Source organism: Teleopsis dalmanni, chromosome 1, assembly GCF_002237135.1.
Source record: "Teleopsis dalmanni isolate 2A chromosome 1, ASM223713v2, whole genome shotgun sequence".
Lineage (NCBI taxonomy): Eukaryota > Metazoa > Arthropoda > Insecta > Diptera > Diopsidae > Teleopsis > Teleopsis dalmanni.
Genome location: NC_051846.1, coordinates 57971847 through 57990788, shown reverse-complemented (window position 1 = coordinate 57990788; position 18942 = coordinate 57971847). Strand labels below are relative to the sequence as shown.

Below are 18942 nucleotides of genomic sequence, written 5' to 3'. Positions count from 1 at the left end.
TTTTTTTTTTTTTTTGTTTATTTTATTTTCTTGTTGTTTGTTTGTGACGAGATTCTAAAACTCGTCACAACACAAAGTCAGGCTCTGAGAAAACTTTTCAAATTACCATCCTCAGGGACCTCAAGATTGATCCCATCAAAAAATATATAAAGGATAGAGCCCTGAAATTATTTGCGAAAACTGACAGACTTACCAACACCGCGTTATCAAATCTCAGATTGGTTACAAGCTCCTCGGGGAGGTGTGCAGTTCTAAGGTCAATTATTGCTTAGTCTGATGAAGTGATAAACAATAATCCAGTCAAGGTGTAAAAAGGGGTTTTGAAAATACCTCGAGTTAAGAAAGAGTAAAAGTGCTCAAGTGCACTGGCTCAAAGAGCTTCAACATAATAATATTATTACGAATTTAATAATGGCAGCAATGGAATAATTGAGATATAATTTGATTATGTCTATAGTTGTATGGTGTTTCGGTAAACTGCTCCAAATAAAATACTAGAATTTTAATACTACTGATGAAGTAAAGTATATAGATTCTCAAGTCAAGAAGTTTCTTTCACTGTACAAAATCTTGTGATTCGGACGAACACGCATTACAGGCGATAACGTAACAATATAATAATATGTATACAATCAAACTTTCAAAACTCGAACTTCAATAACTCGAATTTCTCTATAACTCGAACCAAAAACAGTGCACCAAGGTTTTAGAGAGTAAATTACATACAATTCTGCTTCCATAACTCGAATTTCTCTATAACTCGAACAAAAATTTTGTCCGTTCCGATACGAATGCGGGAAAGTGCATTCTATAAGTCAAATTTTTTTAAGTATGTTTTAAGTATGAATCTGTTTTGGTGTTAGAGAAAGTCTTTTTTTCCAAACTAAGTTTTTAATTTTTTCTTTCTTATGTTGCTTCTTTGTGCAAATGCCAGTCGATGGCAGTGATTTAAAGTAAATAAAATAACTTCCAATGCTCCTCTTAACGATTATATTGACGATTATATATAATTTCTACATCAAGCTTTCCTACAGATTATGTTATTGAGCATTATAGCCCTAAATTAGTAAATAAAATAACTTCCAATGCTCCTCTTAACGATTATATTAACGATTATACATAATTTGTACATCAAGCATTCCTACAGATAATATTATTGAGCATTATAACCCTGAATTAGTGGATTGGATTCTAAGCGCAACGGAAACTGGGGATACGGTGGAGTAAATTGTTCATTAGTCTTCTAAGAATGAAGTAGAAGACTCATTTGAAATTCTGATTTTTTATTTACAAACGAATGATACCCTAACTGATGATCACTAAGGCTTGAAATAAATTAGAATCTTTTTTTACTGAAAATAAAAAAAAGAAATTCAAATTCCAAACCCTAATTTTTGAATGTTTCACTTCACTACGAGTATAACATTTGTGCTCCATTTCATTTCAAATAAATGAATATCTTAAAATGTAATTCTAGTTTCTTTTAAAAATAAAAAAAAATAAAATAATTCTCTTACTAGAAGTCTCCATTAGTCGAACCTTTTCCTTGCAAAATGGCAAAACTATCAAATTAAGAGCATTATGATCCCGTATATGATTTCAGTAGTAGTAGTACGTAATACTGTTTTTATCAGATTTTCGACATGGTGAAATAGGCTTTTAATATGTGAAAGCTACCTAAAGTGCCTTTAGGTATTTCACATATTTTTTGGATCTACTCGAAAGTAAGAACCAGAATTCGAAAAGTTATCCAAAGAGTAATTCATATGGTTTTATCGCCATTTTTACGGACATTCGAGATTGTGTGGTACCGTAGCAAAAGAGTACTTCTTTCTATAAGCCAAATTCAGAATATAGTAGTATCAAAACGCTATACCAAATGAGCTATCTTATTTTCCACACAATTTTTAGATCTGCTAATAGGTAGTAGTTAGAATACAGTATGTAGAAAATCGATCTGTTTTATTCATGTCACGACATTCTGTATTGTATTTTGTATTGTGTTTTGTAAATGAAAAATATAGAATACAGTAGTATTAGAACATTGACCTAATGTGTAGTTTGTACAATTTTAATACTTCGAATATTCTATTGGCAGTATTCTATTCTATAGGCAATGCACAATATTGCCTTGGTGGACGAGCACCACCTTTTCACATTTGGGATCGTTTCCTTGGAATTATTTTCATAAAACACGTTATCTTTTGCATAAAAGATTTCGCTTTACTATTGTCTTCAACTGATTTCATAGACTTTATTAAGGTTTCTTGCAGTAAATGCAGGACTTGATCGCCCACAGCATTCAGCTTTATGAGCGCTTGTTTAAACTCAAGCTTGAACTTAATAAACTTTTCACAGAATGTTTTGAATTCAACAAATAGTAGATTTTTGCCTGAATATAGCTATATATAAATATATATACTACTTTATATAAACATTATTTACTGCATTTACTATTTGCTATGTATCGCAAATATGAAATATAGAACGTAGAATAAAACATAGATAAGCATATATTGTTTTCATAATGTTTTCAAACACTCTGGAGTTCCTCATCTGAATATTGAATCTATTTCATTTTGATTATATTACTTTCACCAGCTTAATATAAATTCCATGAAATGAATTTTCAATAATTCTTTATTTTTGGCACTACTGATAACATATTTACCTAAACTTTATGATGTCAGCATTAAATAATTAAAGATGTTAGTACTTAATGCAAGCACAAGCAATCAGAAACCATTTAAGACCTTTCAATAATCAACATTACCAATTTTATATTAAAATTTTGAACACATTATTTGAGATCATATTATCATATATTATAAATAATTTTATATTAAATGCTATATTGAATAATATTATGTAAAAAGTAGAAACCTAGCACTGTTTTATGACAACACTTAAAATGCAGCTTTTATTTAATATTTGTATGTGCAGTAAGGGCCATCATATGACGAGTGGTCACCGCAATTTTACGCTCTTTTTAGTCATGACCAAAAGATGTGTTATACAATCATATCATATCACAATTGTCAATTGACGAGACACACAAAGTCTCATAATCGTGACGTATGAAAACACAATCAACATAACAATAATCTCTGACACTTATTGTATGAAAAAAACATTTAATAAACATCGCCAAATGCAATATACAGTATATATACTACAAATCACTCAGATAGCACTGAACTCATTGGATCAGCTATAAATATCTTATTACGAGGGCGGTTTGATAAGTCAATGACTTTTTTAATAAAACAAATTTTTTTCTCAAAATACGCGTTTGTGTCGGTAATGATTTCTTCATTCGACACAATTCTCTTACCGCCCAGCCATTTCTTTAGGTTTGGAAACAGAAAATAGTCGCAGGGGGCTACATCTCGAGAATATGCTGGATGGGGTAGCAGTTCGTATCCCAATTCGTGGATTTTGTCCACGATTACTTAATCAGCACACGAAATCTACTTTTTTCCATTTTCGTAAAAATACACGAGGTTGTCTACTTTCAACGGCTATCAAACACCAACTGTACGACGTAAATTAGAAAGTTGCCCACGGGTAAATTACAGCTGACGGCAGCACTTGCATTTGGAGTAACTGCGCGGGAAATTCAAAAACTCACTGACTTATCAAACCGCCCTCGTATTATAAAGAAAAATAACATGTGACGGGTTACATTTATACATTATGACGTCACTGTAGTGCCAGTATGATAATGTTATTTCTACATTTATGACGTGTAATTACGATATATATTAATTTTTCCACATTACTGTGATTAACTATTTACCATTTATAAATATATTTATATAAATACTGAACATAAACGCACTGTGAAGAATTCGTGCACACATTATAATTTTGTATGAAACAATAATACACAATATATTAAATTATGGTTTTATTTTTATACTAAATACTAGTTGCTAAAAGTATAATTCTAGCACTGTGTTGCTTTCTAACAGCACTTAAAACGAAGAGTTTATGTGACGTTTTGCTAGAGATTTGTATTTTTAAATTTTTTTTTTTAAGAAAAAACTAGTTAATAACTTTCGTAAGTAGCTAGTATCTCATTTAACTTGCATTGTTATTATTTCATATTTTAACTTTATTTTTCTTAAGGAAACATATTCTTTTCGAAACAAATCTGAAAGTATTTTAAAGGAAGCGAGATTACGTATTCTCATGTGTAAAAAGTTTCTCTAAACTCTGTTCGTTCCCTTAAGACTTTTTGTATTTGGAAGCAAACAAAAGCGCATCAAGTAAAACTTTATGAAATACTCAAAGAAAAAAGAAATTTAAATATTTTACCTTAAACTTTTAAGTATCTCGTTTAATTTTGTCAATTTGAAATATTTTCTATTTAGCAAGAAATTCTTTGACAATTTTTTTGGTTTAATTTATTTACACCTTTTTTGTATTTGCAAATAAATTTAGATTTCTAATTTATAACACTCTTCACACATTAAATTTGGCAAGGGTATATTAAATCTTACGAGACGTTCGCAATGCAGTGGATCCTAGAGACTGACGAAAACTTTGGCTGTAAATCGGTATCTATATTAAGGTATCTGCATACAGTTGTTAAAGCCCATGAAGACAATGTAACATAATGACTTTTTAAATAGTTCGATTAGAAGACATGAACTCAGATAATTATACACATATCGCAATGGATCATATAAAACTGATTTATTTTTTAATTTTCTACTGATATTTACCTATAGATGGATGCATATTCAATTTTTGTACTTGTGATGTAGTAATAAAAAGTCTAGAAAAGTGAAGTGATTCTCAAAGACAATTAATTCATAATAATAATTTCATTTCAAAAAAAAAGCGACAAATGTATCTTAAATAACTTCAGAAGTAACTTTTTTAGGTTGAACATTATTATCTCAAACAAATACTGGTTATACAATCTCATAAAAATGCTATAAACAGAAATGGAAAAGACATCTTCAGACTGATGACAGTATTTACTGAATGCTCACCTATCAGAGAAAAGGTGTCCAAAATAAGAATCTCTCACAATATTTTACTATCACAGCTATAACCAGACAGAGGAAAGAAAAAATAATTCCCATTTTCTCTATACATTCCGAAAACAACTGCACTAAGCAAGCCTCTCTTCAATAAATTCGGGAGTCTAACAAAAGTCAACATCTACGAACTTCCTTATTTAATGGGAAGTTATTTAATAATAGCTAAATATATAGCTATTTAGCTACTTAACCAACTTTGATGAATACTTTAAGATCTAATATACTTATGCATGATATTGCAGCATAAGTCACAGAATCTAACCATCTCTCTAATCATCTCTTCAAACAAAATTATAAAAAGTATTTTTGATATCTTTCCAGATACTGTTGGGTCCTATAAAAAGACAAGTAATAACTATTTTAATCATCCCGGTTTAATGGGTAGAACTTTACATCTTCTGTCGATTTACTCAGCTTAAAAACACTGCTTCTTTGTGCTACTAACCACTGAGGTGAAACAAAGTCTGAAATGATGATGATATTGTTAACGATTGAAAGGAATTTAATCGCTTCGTTTGGTAATTCTTTTAAAATCTTCAACGCTATCTAATCATATCCTGGAGATTTAATGTTTTTTTAGTATTTTTAGGATTGATACATTTGTAGTTTCAAATGGGTGAGTGTAAAGTTTAGCTCCACCGAAACCGGTTCTAAGCCCGGTAGAAAAAGGCGGAGGGAACAGGATTAGCTAGACTGAATGGCTTTTGAACAACCTAGTGTCTGAGAAATGTTGGTGAGAATAAGAACTCTTTAAGAACTTAGTAAGAAAGTTGCTCACCATAGTCTTTGAGCCTATCACTCATTGACTAATCTCTAGACATATTCGAAACAATCAAAATCATGAATAGAGGAGGAATCAAATCATAGCGGAAGATCTCTCTTCGTGGGAATCGATCTACAACTAATCCCCCCATCATGGCAGCAGGTGCTTTGCATATGGGGGCGCCAAATTCACGTTCGAGTATCCAAATGTCTTAAACCGCAAGGTCCTACGTTTCACTAAGAAAGAACGACAACAAAAACTAAGTAAGAGTGTAAAGTCATTATTCAGTACAACAGTTTTCACTTCATAGTATGTTAGTTTGCAATGGAGAAATTCAATAAAATAATGTGATGTAAGAAACAAAAAAAAAATTGTGGGAATATTTCAACACTCTTAGTAAAAATGTATGAGTCCTACATTAAAAAATATATATAATCCATTACATAAATTAATGTTTGTTAATCTAATAACTTTTAAATAGTGAATTTTCAATTCCCCTGTATTTAGATATTGAAGTTCTAGCGAAATCCAAGCTAAATACTTCATATATTGTTGTTGAAGTCTAATTTTTTTTGTTAAATTATAATTATAATAATAATATATTATATATACTAATCATATTGTTATATTATTATTATATATAATATAATACATAATTAATTAATTTCAATTTTACTATATTTTTATTAATTTTATAATTCTTATTGTCTTCGTTTAAGTTGTTTTTTTTTACATATGTATATAGAATGTAATTATAAAACGCATTTGACGTACAGGCCCCCAGTGGAGCAGAGTATTATGACAATGGCTGATCTCTTGTGCTTTTATATATGGTATGTACAATATATAAAGTCGAAATATATTTTTTTTTTTATTGTTTATACAAAATTCTTTTAAGTATTTTTGTTTTAATTTTTTATTCAATTTTATAAAATTTTTTTCTGTTTTGCTCTTAATTCTATGCTCGCCCTAATAAATTGTATTTTTATTAGAACTTAAAAACCCACATTGGGAATTAAATTATTAGTTCACTCATGTATAAATCGCTAACATGTATCGAAAAAGTTTCCTTGGGATTTCAGCTTCTTTTAATACATAATTTAACATTAAAATCTCGTGTTTTATGGCAAACAAAACGGGAAAGTTAAAAATGCTCTCTGTCTACTTTTCTTTTTTATTTCAGTAACTTTGGAAAACTTTTGTGGAATATGTTAATTTTTTTATGAAAGCGTATCTCTGCAGTTCTTTTGAAAACTTTGCTTGAATATGATAATTTTCATGTTCTGAATTTGACTTCTCAGCAACTTTTGATACTGCTTATCTAATGTAGAAAAAAATTCTACATTCTGTTTTTTTTTCTCATCTTTCTTTCATAAGCTGGTAATCAAAGTTTTCCATTTCTTTCAGTATTTTTAAGTGATTTCATTTCAAAAACATTCTTTATCGTAAATAATCCTATAAGCAGCTAAGCAGCGTAATTGTCAAAGTGTGACCACATCTTTGAAAAGTATTTCCAAATAAATTTCTGGAAAAGTGTTTATTTGTGGAAAGTATTTCAAAAATTAAAATAAATTTAAATAAATCAAACTTTAACTGAAAATGTGAGAGTATAATAATTTTCATGTATATATAAATATATTTGCATATTCATAATATTAAAAAAAATTATTTTCTTACAAAAATATAAAAATTTTTAAATTCTACAACTGCAAAGTATTTAACTTTATTCACTGAAATAAAGTTTTGTAAGATGGAGTTAATAGTTTTAAAAACAATTTTATTCCGGAATAAAGAGAAAATATTAGCACAAACTTCTGGGAAGCCCGAAAAGTCATGCGGTAAGCAAAGGGGGTAATCAATCTTAAACGTATAAAGATTGTATTTAATAACTTTAAAAATATTACAGAGTTTATTATTATTGTTGTTGTACGCCAATTTGAAATTCACTTAATATTTGGGGACGTATGTAAGTACAAAAGACTAGGAGTTATAGTACTACGATATGAGAGGAGAAAAGAGAAAGGAGAACGACGAAGTATAGGCGACAATTGGTGGAAATATAGTGTAGAAACTATAGTAGTTGGGAGAAGTTCTAGAAGCTTACCATGTCCTTAGGTCGGAGCTAAAAATCAATTGAATTCAAATTTGTGTATTTCGTGGAGCCATTGTAAAGAACAAATCGTGTTTACATATACCCAAATTAGACATATATCTCTGTTTATTGATTACCAAAAAATTCTATACGCTATTACAACTAACTACTTGAGCATGACACTTAAGCGAGACTTCGGTGGTGTGAACATGTCAAAAAAACGTCAAGAACTAAATCTTAAGTTCAACTCAATTAAATAGCTACTTGAACGACATTCTTTTATGTCAATCGAAAACAATCTAATGGTATGCATTTAGGTATTACGTCCAATTTGTACAAACGGACCTCAACTCTGAGGTTGCACGTCTAAGTCCATTAGGCAGATAATCCAACAATAATAAAACAACATACTTAGAGCAATTACCAATGCTCCACTGGATGTTTGTAGCAGCCAACTTCTTCGTGACTTGCATGTTCCAACAGTTGCTGAAATAACCATATTTAAAAATACTTGAAGTTCACTGCAATATACAAACTTCATTATTCCATGAAATAGAAGACCTCGTATGACGGCCTAGGAAGACCAAACCGTCTGAATCAACTAATTAAATCACATATTAAACATTATACTATGATAATGTAGATAAGGATTAATATCGACTATCCTCGATGTAAAAATATTGCTAATTAGTTTTTGTTTCAATTAGATGCAATTGAATAAAATAATAAAAACAGAAAAAAAAAACAATTGTAACAATATTCCAAGCTGTTTTTTTCAAAACTGGGTTGTTTGATATTCTTAAAATATTTATTCGTTGCCAACAGTAATTCTAATTTATCAAATTTGGAATTAAATAAATTTCAGGTGGATTTAAATCTGATAAACATACTGAAATTAATAGTAACCTTTAACATAATTTCATCAATTTTACTATTTCCATAAGTTTCTAAGTTATAATTATCAAACAAAATTTATATATTATATATGTATATATATTGTTGGAAAATCGTATAATTATATTTAAGATATTTGAGATTTTTAGGAAATTATCTTTGTTTTTTTTAATCGGCGTTCTTCTATTGTTAGATTGTGAGCTTTATCTATTATATCTAAATTTAATTATTTTTGTCTCATTTGGGTGAAGTGTTCTCTCAGTTGTGTAGGTCGTTTTACAAGCACAATGAAACTCCATAAACCCCTTTTTAATTATTTCATACAAGATGTTTAGTAACAATACCTTCAGCTCAAAAAGTATCCGGATTTTGTTAACTACTCCTTAAGTTATAGACCGAACCCTTTTTTCGATTTTTTGACCAAACACGGCACCACTGTATGGTGCCTGAGCACCATATTCCCCAGATCTGGCGCCGTGCGACTTTTTTCTGTTCCCGAAACTTAAATTGCCCCTTCGTGATTAGCGTTTTGAGTCGATTGAATCGGTAAAAGAGAACTTGCCGAAAGAACTAAAAGCCATACCTGCACGGGCCTACGCAAAGTGTGTGGAAGATTGAGTTAAGCGTTGGCATATGTGTGTCGCTTCAGAAGGAGCATATTTTGAAGGAGATAAAATAAATTTGGAATAAAATTTAAATTTGTGTGTTTTATTTACAAAATCCGGGTACTTTTTTTATATGAAAGGTTTTTCTGTTTGAAAAATAATAAAAACGTTGGAAAACATATACAACACCAAACTTCTTATGTTTCATCATTTTATGAAATTTTAGCCTAAAGTCTCTTACAGAACAATGGCTAGGATGGCTTAACTCATTTTTATGAGGTGATTTTAGTAAGCTTAAGTCCTTCACTGTGGTTTTCGATGCTTACTACTTACTGCAAAAAAAAAATTAAATTTAAATAATAATACATACGATTATGCTAAAATCGTACAAATTGATTATACTCTCAGAAATCAGTCAAATCTGTACGATTTTAAATCATAATTTTGGTACACAATATTTCATTTTTTTTCTTGTATTTAAGAGTTTTTTGTAGACTTATTGTAGGAGGTAAATACAACTCTGCGACGAAGCGTAACAGCTTTAGTTAATCTTATTTAATGTGGTTTTTTATAATAAACAAAATAATAAATAAAGTAGAGTGTAAATATATTGTACAAGCATACAACACTTGGTTTTTGTTTATTTTTACAGACTTAGTTAAAAAACTAATGAGTGAATTTTAAACTATATATACTGCTGTACAATATAAAACTAAAAGTAAACTTTTTAACATGAAAAAGTAGTTGTTATTTATTTTTAAAACATATTTTTACCTGAAAGTAACAAACATCAAACTTTAACAAGGCATATATAGGTTGGGTTTAAAATCAATTCGAAAAAAGTGGCAACTTCCTATAGACTTTTTCCAGTGCTCGACAGTGTTCTAAAGAAAAGTTTTGTACAGGAAGAGTTTTTGCTTTTGTTTCTTAGTGTTATTTATTTTTTATTGTTTTTTTTTCTGTACTTTTGTTTTTATTTATTTTTTATTTTGATTTCTGCATTTATTTTTCTCTTCCGTTGTTTTTTTCAAGTTGCTTCCTTGCGCTCGGATAATCTCAAGCAAGTGAACGCAAATTTTAAATTCTGAAGCAAAAAAAAAGTTGCTCATACGCAATGTGCATCTTTAGCTTTTGTGTTTGCCCACTTAAAAATCACAACAAAAGCTGATTTTCAAATAAACAAACAAAATTTGAGAAGAAAAAATTAAAAAAAAACAACAGAAAAAAAACATCTTTACTAGAAAACTTTTTATAGGTGAAGCTTAAAAACGTACAACAATTGCGGAAGTTAAAAAGTGTGAGCAGCAGATGTCGATGGTACACAAAATTGAAAAAGTACAAAAACAAAAAAAAACAAAAATAAAAATATGAAAAAGAAAGAGTCACAAAAGTCCAAAAAAGAAGTTAGTTAAGAACTGTGAAATCAACAGAAGCTACCAAAAATAAAATGAACAACATAAAACAATAAAGCCATAAGTAAAAAGAAAATTTTTTTTAAAAAAAAGCCTGAGAAATATTATAATAAAAAAAAACTACATTTTACTTCCGCAAAGGCAACTCAGTGAAAATATAAAAAAAAATACATTACAAGTAATGCCAACAACAACAACAACAAATATATTTACATATCAAGAGCAAAAGAACAACTAAAACAATAGCACAAAAGCATACAACTGACATTTACTTGTTGGTATATTGAAGGCAGCAAAAAATAAGTACAACAACAAATCATGCAATAATAACAAAGACAACAGGTAGAAGAAGAAACAAAAGCAAAAAAAAAAATATTTTTTTTGTTTTACATATTTTTCTTGTCTTCTTTAAAGATTGTAAAAGTCTACTTCAGTTTGTTGAAGAGTTTCATCGGTTGAAACCACTTTTTTTTTGCCTTAAACAGAAACAAAGCAGCGGCAGCAGCTTCTTCTTCTCTTGTTCTTCTTCTTGTTCTTGTTCATCTTTGTCTTCATCTTCGATGCCAATAGCAACTTTGAAGTCAACGTTTTTCGTTGAAGTTTTTGTCAGTTGGTAACCTTGAAAGGCCTTAAGCATTCATGAGTGACTCAAGGTGATTAATTATTTCTAAAAATTAAGTGTTTGAAAAAGTTCTTTCTGCCTACGGGCCTCACTACTGTCGGCGGTAAACGTCAACTCGAGCCTCCTATAAATATTAAATCCGAGCATAAGTAAGCATTTTTCATTTCATCATCATCACCATCAGCATCAACATCAACATCATCAACAACAACAACAACATCAACTTTACGAAAAATTAAATGTTGAGTTTTTATTAAATAAAATTAATGTGAAAACGATGAGCGGTTGTACTTCCCTATTCTACTTTACTCTATACAATATATACGGTATACGGTATACGATATACCCATTCTTCCCTTCTAATATATCATCAGTTTGTTTTATAATCAACAGCAACGGAGTTCGCAATTGTTGCTGACAGCAAATTAATTGCAGTTAATCTGGTTTTATGCTGAAATTTTTGTTAATGGTTCCATTATTATTATTTTGTTATGTTTATGTTTATATCCCCCTTTCCACTTCCCACTTCTCCTTTCCTACTTCCTACTTCATTCTTCATTATTTTTGTTTTTGTTGGTGTCATTTGTTGTTTTTGGTATATGTGATTTATGATATTTTATAATTGAGGTTGAAAAGTTTTATTAAAATTGGCAATTTGTTTGAAGAATATAAAGAGGGCTAACGACTCGTGAATTTATGTAGCTAAAGGTGAAAATCACATTTATGGGTATTGGATATACAAATAATTGAAAATAAAAACGGTTGACAATTTCTTCAAAAACAAAAACAACAAAATTTTTAATTTTTAATGAATATTTTAAGTAATTAATAGAAAGCTAATCCATATACGAGTATATAAAGAACAGAATTTTTATGGATTTATTTGTGGTATAATATAAATATATATTATACTGTAATATATACGAGTAATATACTGCAACCAAAATTTCTAAGCTACTATTCGCTAGTAGCAACAGACATTGTTTCTCAAAATGGAGACGCGATGCCAAAGGAGGTACCACTAATTATGCTGAATAAGCTCTAAGTACTAATGAAATTATTTTATGAGAAAAAATAATATACATATTCTAAATTAAAATACGTTTCACTTAAAATCAATAGACATGTAAAGTTTTTTATTTAAAATTTATGAGTAAGGCCTGCATTTAGTTTGATAAGAAAAATAGAGCTCATCAGTGTCCTATCAAAAAAAAAGAAGCGTATAGGTATTTAAGATTTCAGATGAAGATATCTTCATTTAGACAAAATATAATAGTTAATTTGAAGTAAAGATTATTTATAAAAAGATATTTTACTGCATATATCTTAAGTGAATATACTGCATATATTTTAAAAGCAGTTACTAGCTCATAAACTTTAAACAATGGTATAGAAGAAAAAAAATTCGGTTAAAACTCTGCAAAAGATAAGTTATTTGAAAACAATTGAGACATGAAATTAAAATATTCATAAAATATTATGAATTTGTTCTATATTATTCATAAGATCAATATTGTTGTATCGCATCACCGTACAATGGACTGCCCTAGACTAATCTTTGTACTGTCTTCGTACTGTACTTAACATGGTTCAGTGTAGGGCTGAACACTGGATTGGTTATGCTCTTTTACAGCATTATCCATTGGGTCTAACCAATGCTGCAATTAATGAAACTTGCTCTTATTAGGAAACTGTAAGTGACTAATGCCACGAGTCCTTTTTTAATCTTTTCAGTTTTACTCAAAATAACATTAACTACAACCCTCCTATTGTCAATTTTGACGGGAAATTTAGTGTAACGCTTCCATCAAGAGACATATGGCTGTCGAGAGGTTCTTCTTTAGAGAAGTTTCTAACCATTTTTACCCATGGCTCTGAAATAAGTAGTACTGTAAGCAGTAGAGTTTTGCAGAAGAGCTAAACAAATCTTTTTACTATAGACTTCCTGATAATTATAATATATTTCAGGCGAAGGTGATCGCTGTTACAAAAGCTTATTCTTGTCTGAAAGTGTATGACATATTTAATAAGAACAATCATATACATAAAATCAGACAGTCAAAATGATTTAAAGTTTTTGGATTCAGTCCAATTTATATCCCGGACGGTTATTAACTGCTACATATATCTAAACGAGTTGCCAACGCAGTTCAATATTTCGCTAACCTAAATCTCCGATTATCAAAATATTTTCGCATGGTATACTATACTTCAGAAAATTACTCGGAACACCTTAAAAATCTGGCCATGTATGTAGGTATTTGTATTTAAGTTGGCCACGTTATATTAAAAAAAAATCCAATCCTCTAATTGAGATGTTCCATATAGATATCAGTCTTGTGGTAGCTTTGTTCACAACTCATAGCCAATTATTAAAACATGCTAGAGGATTGAATCTCCCTTTTAATCATTTCTATCGCATTTGTAATGTCCCCTATTAGAAATGCTTTACATTTGCTTTGGTTTTACCCAGCGCATGTGGGACGACGCTCTACTATTCTAAGGACCTTCGGTTTTGAGGATCTTGGCCAACTCTAAGACCTACAATTAAATATCATAAATATCAGCTTTGCCAAAGTTTCAAAGTAGTTTTCAAATCTATCAGTATTTTTTTATATATTAACATAATGGGCTAATAGATTCTTTTCTTTTTTATCGCCGGTATAACCTAATCTTTTACACTAGTGTTCAATGAAGATCTCTCTACTGTGCTATACTTAATTTGAAATGCCAATATAATTGAAATTATTTTGTTTGATATTATATTCGCACAAGGGTTTTGTTTGTATCAACTGTGATTTCGACTTATTGATTTCGAAAACAAATCAACTTGAAATCAAAAAGATTTACCATATGTGTAATATTGACATTTGATATTGAGATGAAATCGTAATATGAAAAATATCAAGTCGATATCGACTTAGACAGTTCACAGCAGTACAGTATTGTATAGTACAATCATACTGTAATTAGTTTTGAGAAATGAATAAAATGTTCATGTGAAATGAAACAAAACTATCTTATTTTATGTTTACTGTATACATAACCCATGAATTCTTTTAATTTCAATTTATTTATTTATTTTTTTTTATTTTATTTATTTTGGTATTAAAGCTCGCAATAATTCTATTTAAACTATTTATTTTTTGCACCACAATCCAAATATTTGCGATGTCTGACATTTGTACAATTTAATCATAACTTTTTTTTTATTTGTCAAGCATATTACAATGATAAATAGTGTGAACAGTTATTTTTGCTTTGTAATTTCAGATGTCATTTTATATTTTGTGACAGCTGATATTAAAAGCAAAACTCTCATGTGAATACACTATTAGTTTTTTTAAAGAAAATTACGAATGTAACAATGTTTTTAATTTTGTATATATGCAATGTCGTTTTGTATTATAAAGTATAGAATAAATAATAAAAGATTATAATTTAATTATAATTAAGTGATTATAAGTTCTTTGTAAAGCGTTCGAATACATTATATTGGGCCAAAATCACAAATGTTCTTTATATCTGATTTTGATAAACATATACAATTTTGACACACAATAGGTTTTCTTTGGAAATGTATCTAATTCCTTTGTGATTTAGTTTTTATATTCTCTTTTTATATTCTCATATTCAGAGCTTATTTTTCCTTTAGTGCAGACATTGTATCCAAATTTCATATAAGAGTTCATACTTTTTTTTTTAAGTGAAAAAAAACTTAATATTTGAATAAAATTCTTTTAAGAAACGGGATGAGTCCTTTGAGGCACTTGTTTATAAACTTTTAATATGAAAAAGAAATTTCAACAATATAAGCTTCTTATTAAATAAAAGAGATTAAAAAAATTTCAAAACTTTTTTAACGTTTCTTTAGAATATGTATAATTGAATTTTATTCTAAACATATATTTTTTATGACGTATTAATAATAAAATAAAGGCAGAATTTAAGTCCACTGAAAGTGAAGTCAAGTTTGGTTCATTCTCCTTTGAACTGAGAAGGTAATATGAAAGCTTCCATCAAAAGAATAAGATTAGATGTAGATGTTGATGAGCAGCACATCACTGATATGAATTGAGTGAACCATAATGATTGAGAAGATACAATACTAAAATCCACACAATATCATATCATTAATTATATGAAATTTTTATGTATTTCTTATTTAATCACTTAAATAAGAACGATACAATGGGTCCCATAATAACCAAGAATGCTATAAAACGGAATACAAACTTAATAGCAACATCTGAAGAAATTTCAAAATAACAAAAGGTAAATTATATGTCATTCCTTTACTTTTTGACTCGAGGCGAGTTCGCGTCTGGATATCTGACAAAAATTGTATTCGAAATTGAACGCTCAAAAGTCATATTCAAAATTTAATGCTATAAGGACCTTACATAAAAGAAGGTTACAAAAGAACTCACTACAGTATACTTAATTCGTACGGGTGTCTTTTTTATCGCGTTACATATATTATGGCATATTTAATATTGTTCATCCTTTTTACAATATTTATATAAATATCTGCACTTGAATCTAATAACTCTTATAACACTTGAATCTAATACTGCAAATGCAAAATTACGTACAGAAATAATTAGTTAACCTACAACAACAACGATGTTGTCTTCTATACTCTAGGAGTTTGTTTTTGTAGTTATTTTTTTTTGCATTGCAGTTATTTATTTATTTATTTATTTGTTAGTTAAAATTAAAATTAATTTTAAAAGTTACTATAAATAAGGAACTGGACAACAACAACAACAAATAGGTTCTTCCTTCTAAGAAGATAATTATATAATTTTTCTTCTTTAAGGTGTTTCCACAGAGTATAACAGATTGCTGTTTTTAAACGTATCTAGTGCAAGTCACTGTGCAGATTTATTAGCAAAAGGATCAACTGATAATGGGTATATGGCAATATTCAAAAAAGCTGTGTGGTCAATTAATTAAAATAATATAAAAAATTAATTTTTGTTGTTGTAGTTCCCTGCTGTTCGAAAAACCTAATTTATGTTATTTTTATTTTTTCTTATATATTTATTTTTTTAAAGTATTTTTATCTAGTTTTTAAAAATTCAAATTTCATATACATAGATACCATGAAGCTTCCATAACTAACTTTAATATTACTATATATAATTATAATTATAAAATATAAATAAATTTGAACTATTAAAAGAAGTGAAGCAAATATGTACAAAAAAAATTAATTAAAGAAACTTAATATTAAAAGACAAATAAAAACTTTACTCATTGAGACTAGAACTTGTGCTTTTGTCAAGAGGGCACTTTCAATTTCTGATTTAATGATTTTAGTTAATGTTGTTGAGGAATTTTTTATTTTTTAGCTTATAAAGCTTTATTACTAAAATGTCAATTTTAAACATCAAACATAATCATATAAAGAAAAATTTTTATTTAAAAAAAAATCGTTTTACAAAAATCTTTTTTTTAAATAAAAATGGTTTAAGACACGAGTATTACCAAATTACCTAATTAAAGCACAAGTTCACAAAATTAAATTCAATTGCATTTTATATTATTTGCCATTAATTAAGTTAAAAATATCTTGTGTTGCGTAGAAAAAAATGTTCCTTCTAATTTACGTACTTGAAATGTACTTGCTTTGTTAGAAAAGCTTTTTTTGTTTTTTTATGTTATCCTTTTAACAATTTAATGTGAGAGAAAAAGAATTAATTAAATTAAGTGGCAACGCCATAGCATCTTTCATGAACAGCAATTGTTTAAAATTTCTTGCTAAAATAAACCACAACACACTTGCAGGCAAATAAAAACAAGTTAACTCAACACTCGCCAACACATACACACACACACATATACACACTCGCATGTAAGTTCATTTAAAAACTCTTTTAAAAGAGTTACGTGTTTACTCACACATATACTCGTATGCAAAAACGTGGTAACAGTGAGCTGCACCGAAGCACGTGCACTGATAAATAGCAAATGCAAATATTCATTTATGTATATTTTCGTTCATAAATTTGAGTAAATAAGAAGAATATTTTACGCAAATCTTTCGGGCTTTCTTTTGCAATTTTATAATTTCGTTGTTGCGTTTTCTTTTGTTTAAGTAGAGACCACAACCCAACGTTCACACAATAATAATTTGCACTCGTAAATATAATTGGAAATTTAATTATATTTCGTAATTATGTATGTGTCTGTTAGTGGTACATACATTTATATATGTTAATGTGTGCATTCGTGTTGTACATGTGCAAACAACAGAATACTTTAGTGTCGCTTTCTACCCAGCAGGAACTGGGCTTAATAAACCAATTTGAAATTTAATTCAGTTTAAGTTTTTGTGGAGATTACAGTTTTTCTAGTGAATATTTATTTTTTCAATTTATTCTTTTTTGCAATTATAATTTATTATAAATACTTTCGAAAGGATAAGAACCACGAAGGAATATGAAGACACGATAGCAAAAATCCTTTCAGAAGAGATCGTAATAATTTTCGTCTTATGATGACTATATATATAACAATCTAGTACAAAATGTCTGTTGCAATTAGTTTGGTTTCTAAATTATTTACTAAATTAATATTTTATAAGAACTGTATGTATGAAAAAAAATCTTTTTAATTTAAAAATTAAAAAAAAAAATAAAACTAAAACCAGAAAAGATAAAGTAAAGATAAAATACATAAAATGAAATGAAAAACTTTATTTATTAACAAAAGTTTGCCTTTCCTATTCCACCAAATATAGCAAATATATAAAGTAATTTTGAACAGAAGAGACTGAACGAAAGAAACACTTTCCAGTTTACTTATTTAAGAGTTATTGTAATATATAATATAACGTAAAATTTTAATAAAATAAATTTCATTTAAAAACAATATAAAAGCATTTTATTATTTTATTTCTGACCAAAAATATTATATAATAATTTATTAGCGGATCATTTAAATAGAAATAAAAAACTATGATTTATTATTTATATTTAAAAACAATTTATATCTTATTAAAATGTTTTTCCAATATTTCGACTATCTTCGATAGTCATCTTTACAGAGTTTATTTGAAATGTAAATTATAGGTTTTTTTTTTCAATTTAGGTGACCAATAAATTATTAGACTAACGAAAAGTGTAATTTTTTTTATTAACATTTTCTTTTATTTTATACTTCACGTTAAATTAAACTAAATATCGAATACTTTTAACTTTCTCCTTGTAATAAATCCAAGGATGAATTTTATTAAAATATAGTACATCTTGTGAGTAAAATTAGGCCTTTTCTTTTGTAAGCATATCACAAAAGAACAACAGCTTATTTTAAAAATAATATATGAAACAACAACACTACTGGCTTATTTAGTCCAACTTTTTTAAAATCGAATCACATGGATGCCAGTAAAAATTCGTCAATTCAATTTGACTATCATTCGTCAATTTTGAATTAACTATCAACAAATATTTAACAAATAATACTCAATTCTTTTTAATTTACTGAAATTAA

General features: G+C 28.2%; 1 protein-coding gene across 1 annotated transcript in view; it reads left to right on the top strand.

The window, feature by feature from the left end:
- Positions 1-1227, top strand: part of LOC119681966 (Ig-like and fibronectin type-III domain-containing protein 2) — a 3292-nt gene extending 2065 nt beyond the window's left edge. Inside the window, exon 6 of the mRNA XM_038095288.1 lies at positions 1148-1227. Coding sequence (XP_037951216.1) covers positions 1148-1227 — 80 coding nt within the window. The remainder of the gene's footprint in view (positions 1-1147) is intronic.
- Positions 1228-18942: the final 17715 nt, after the last annotated feature.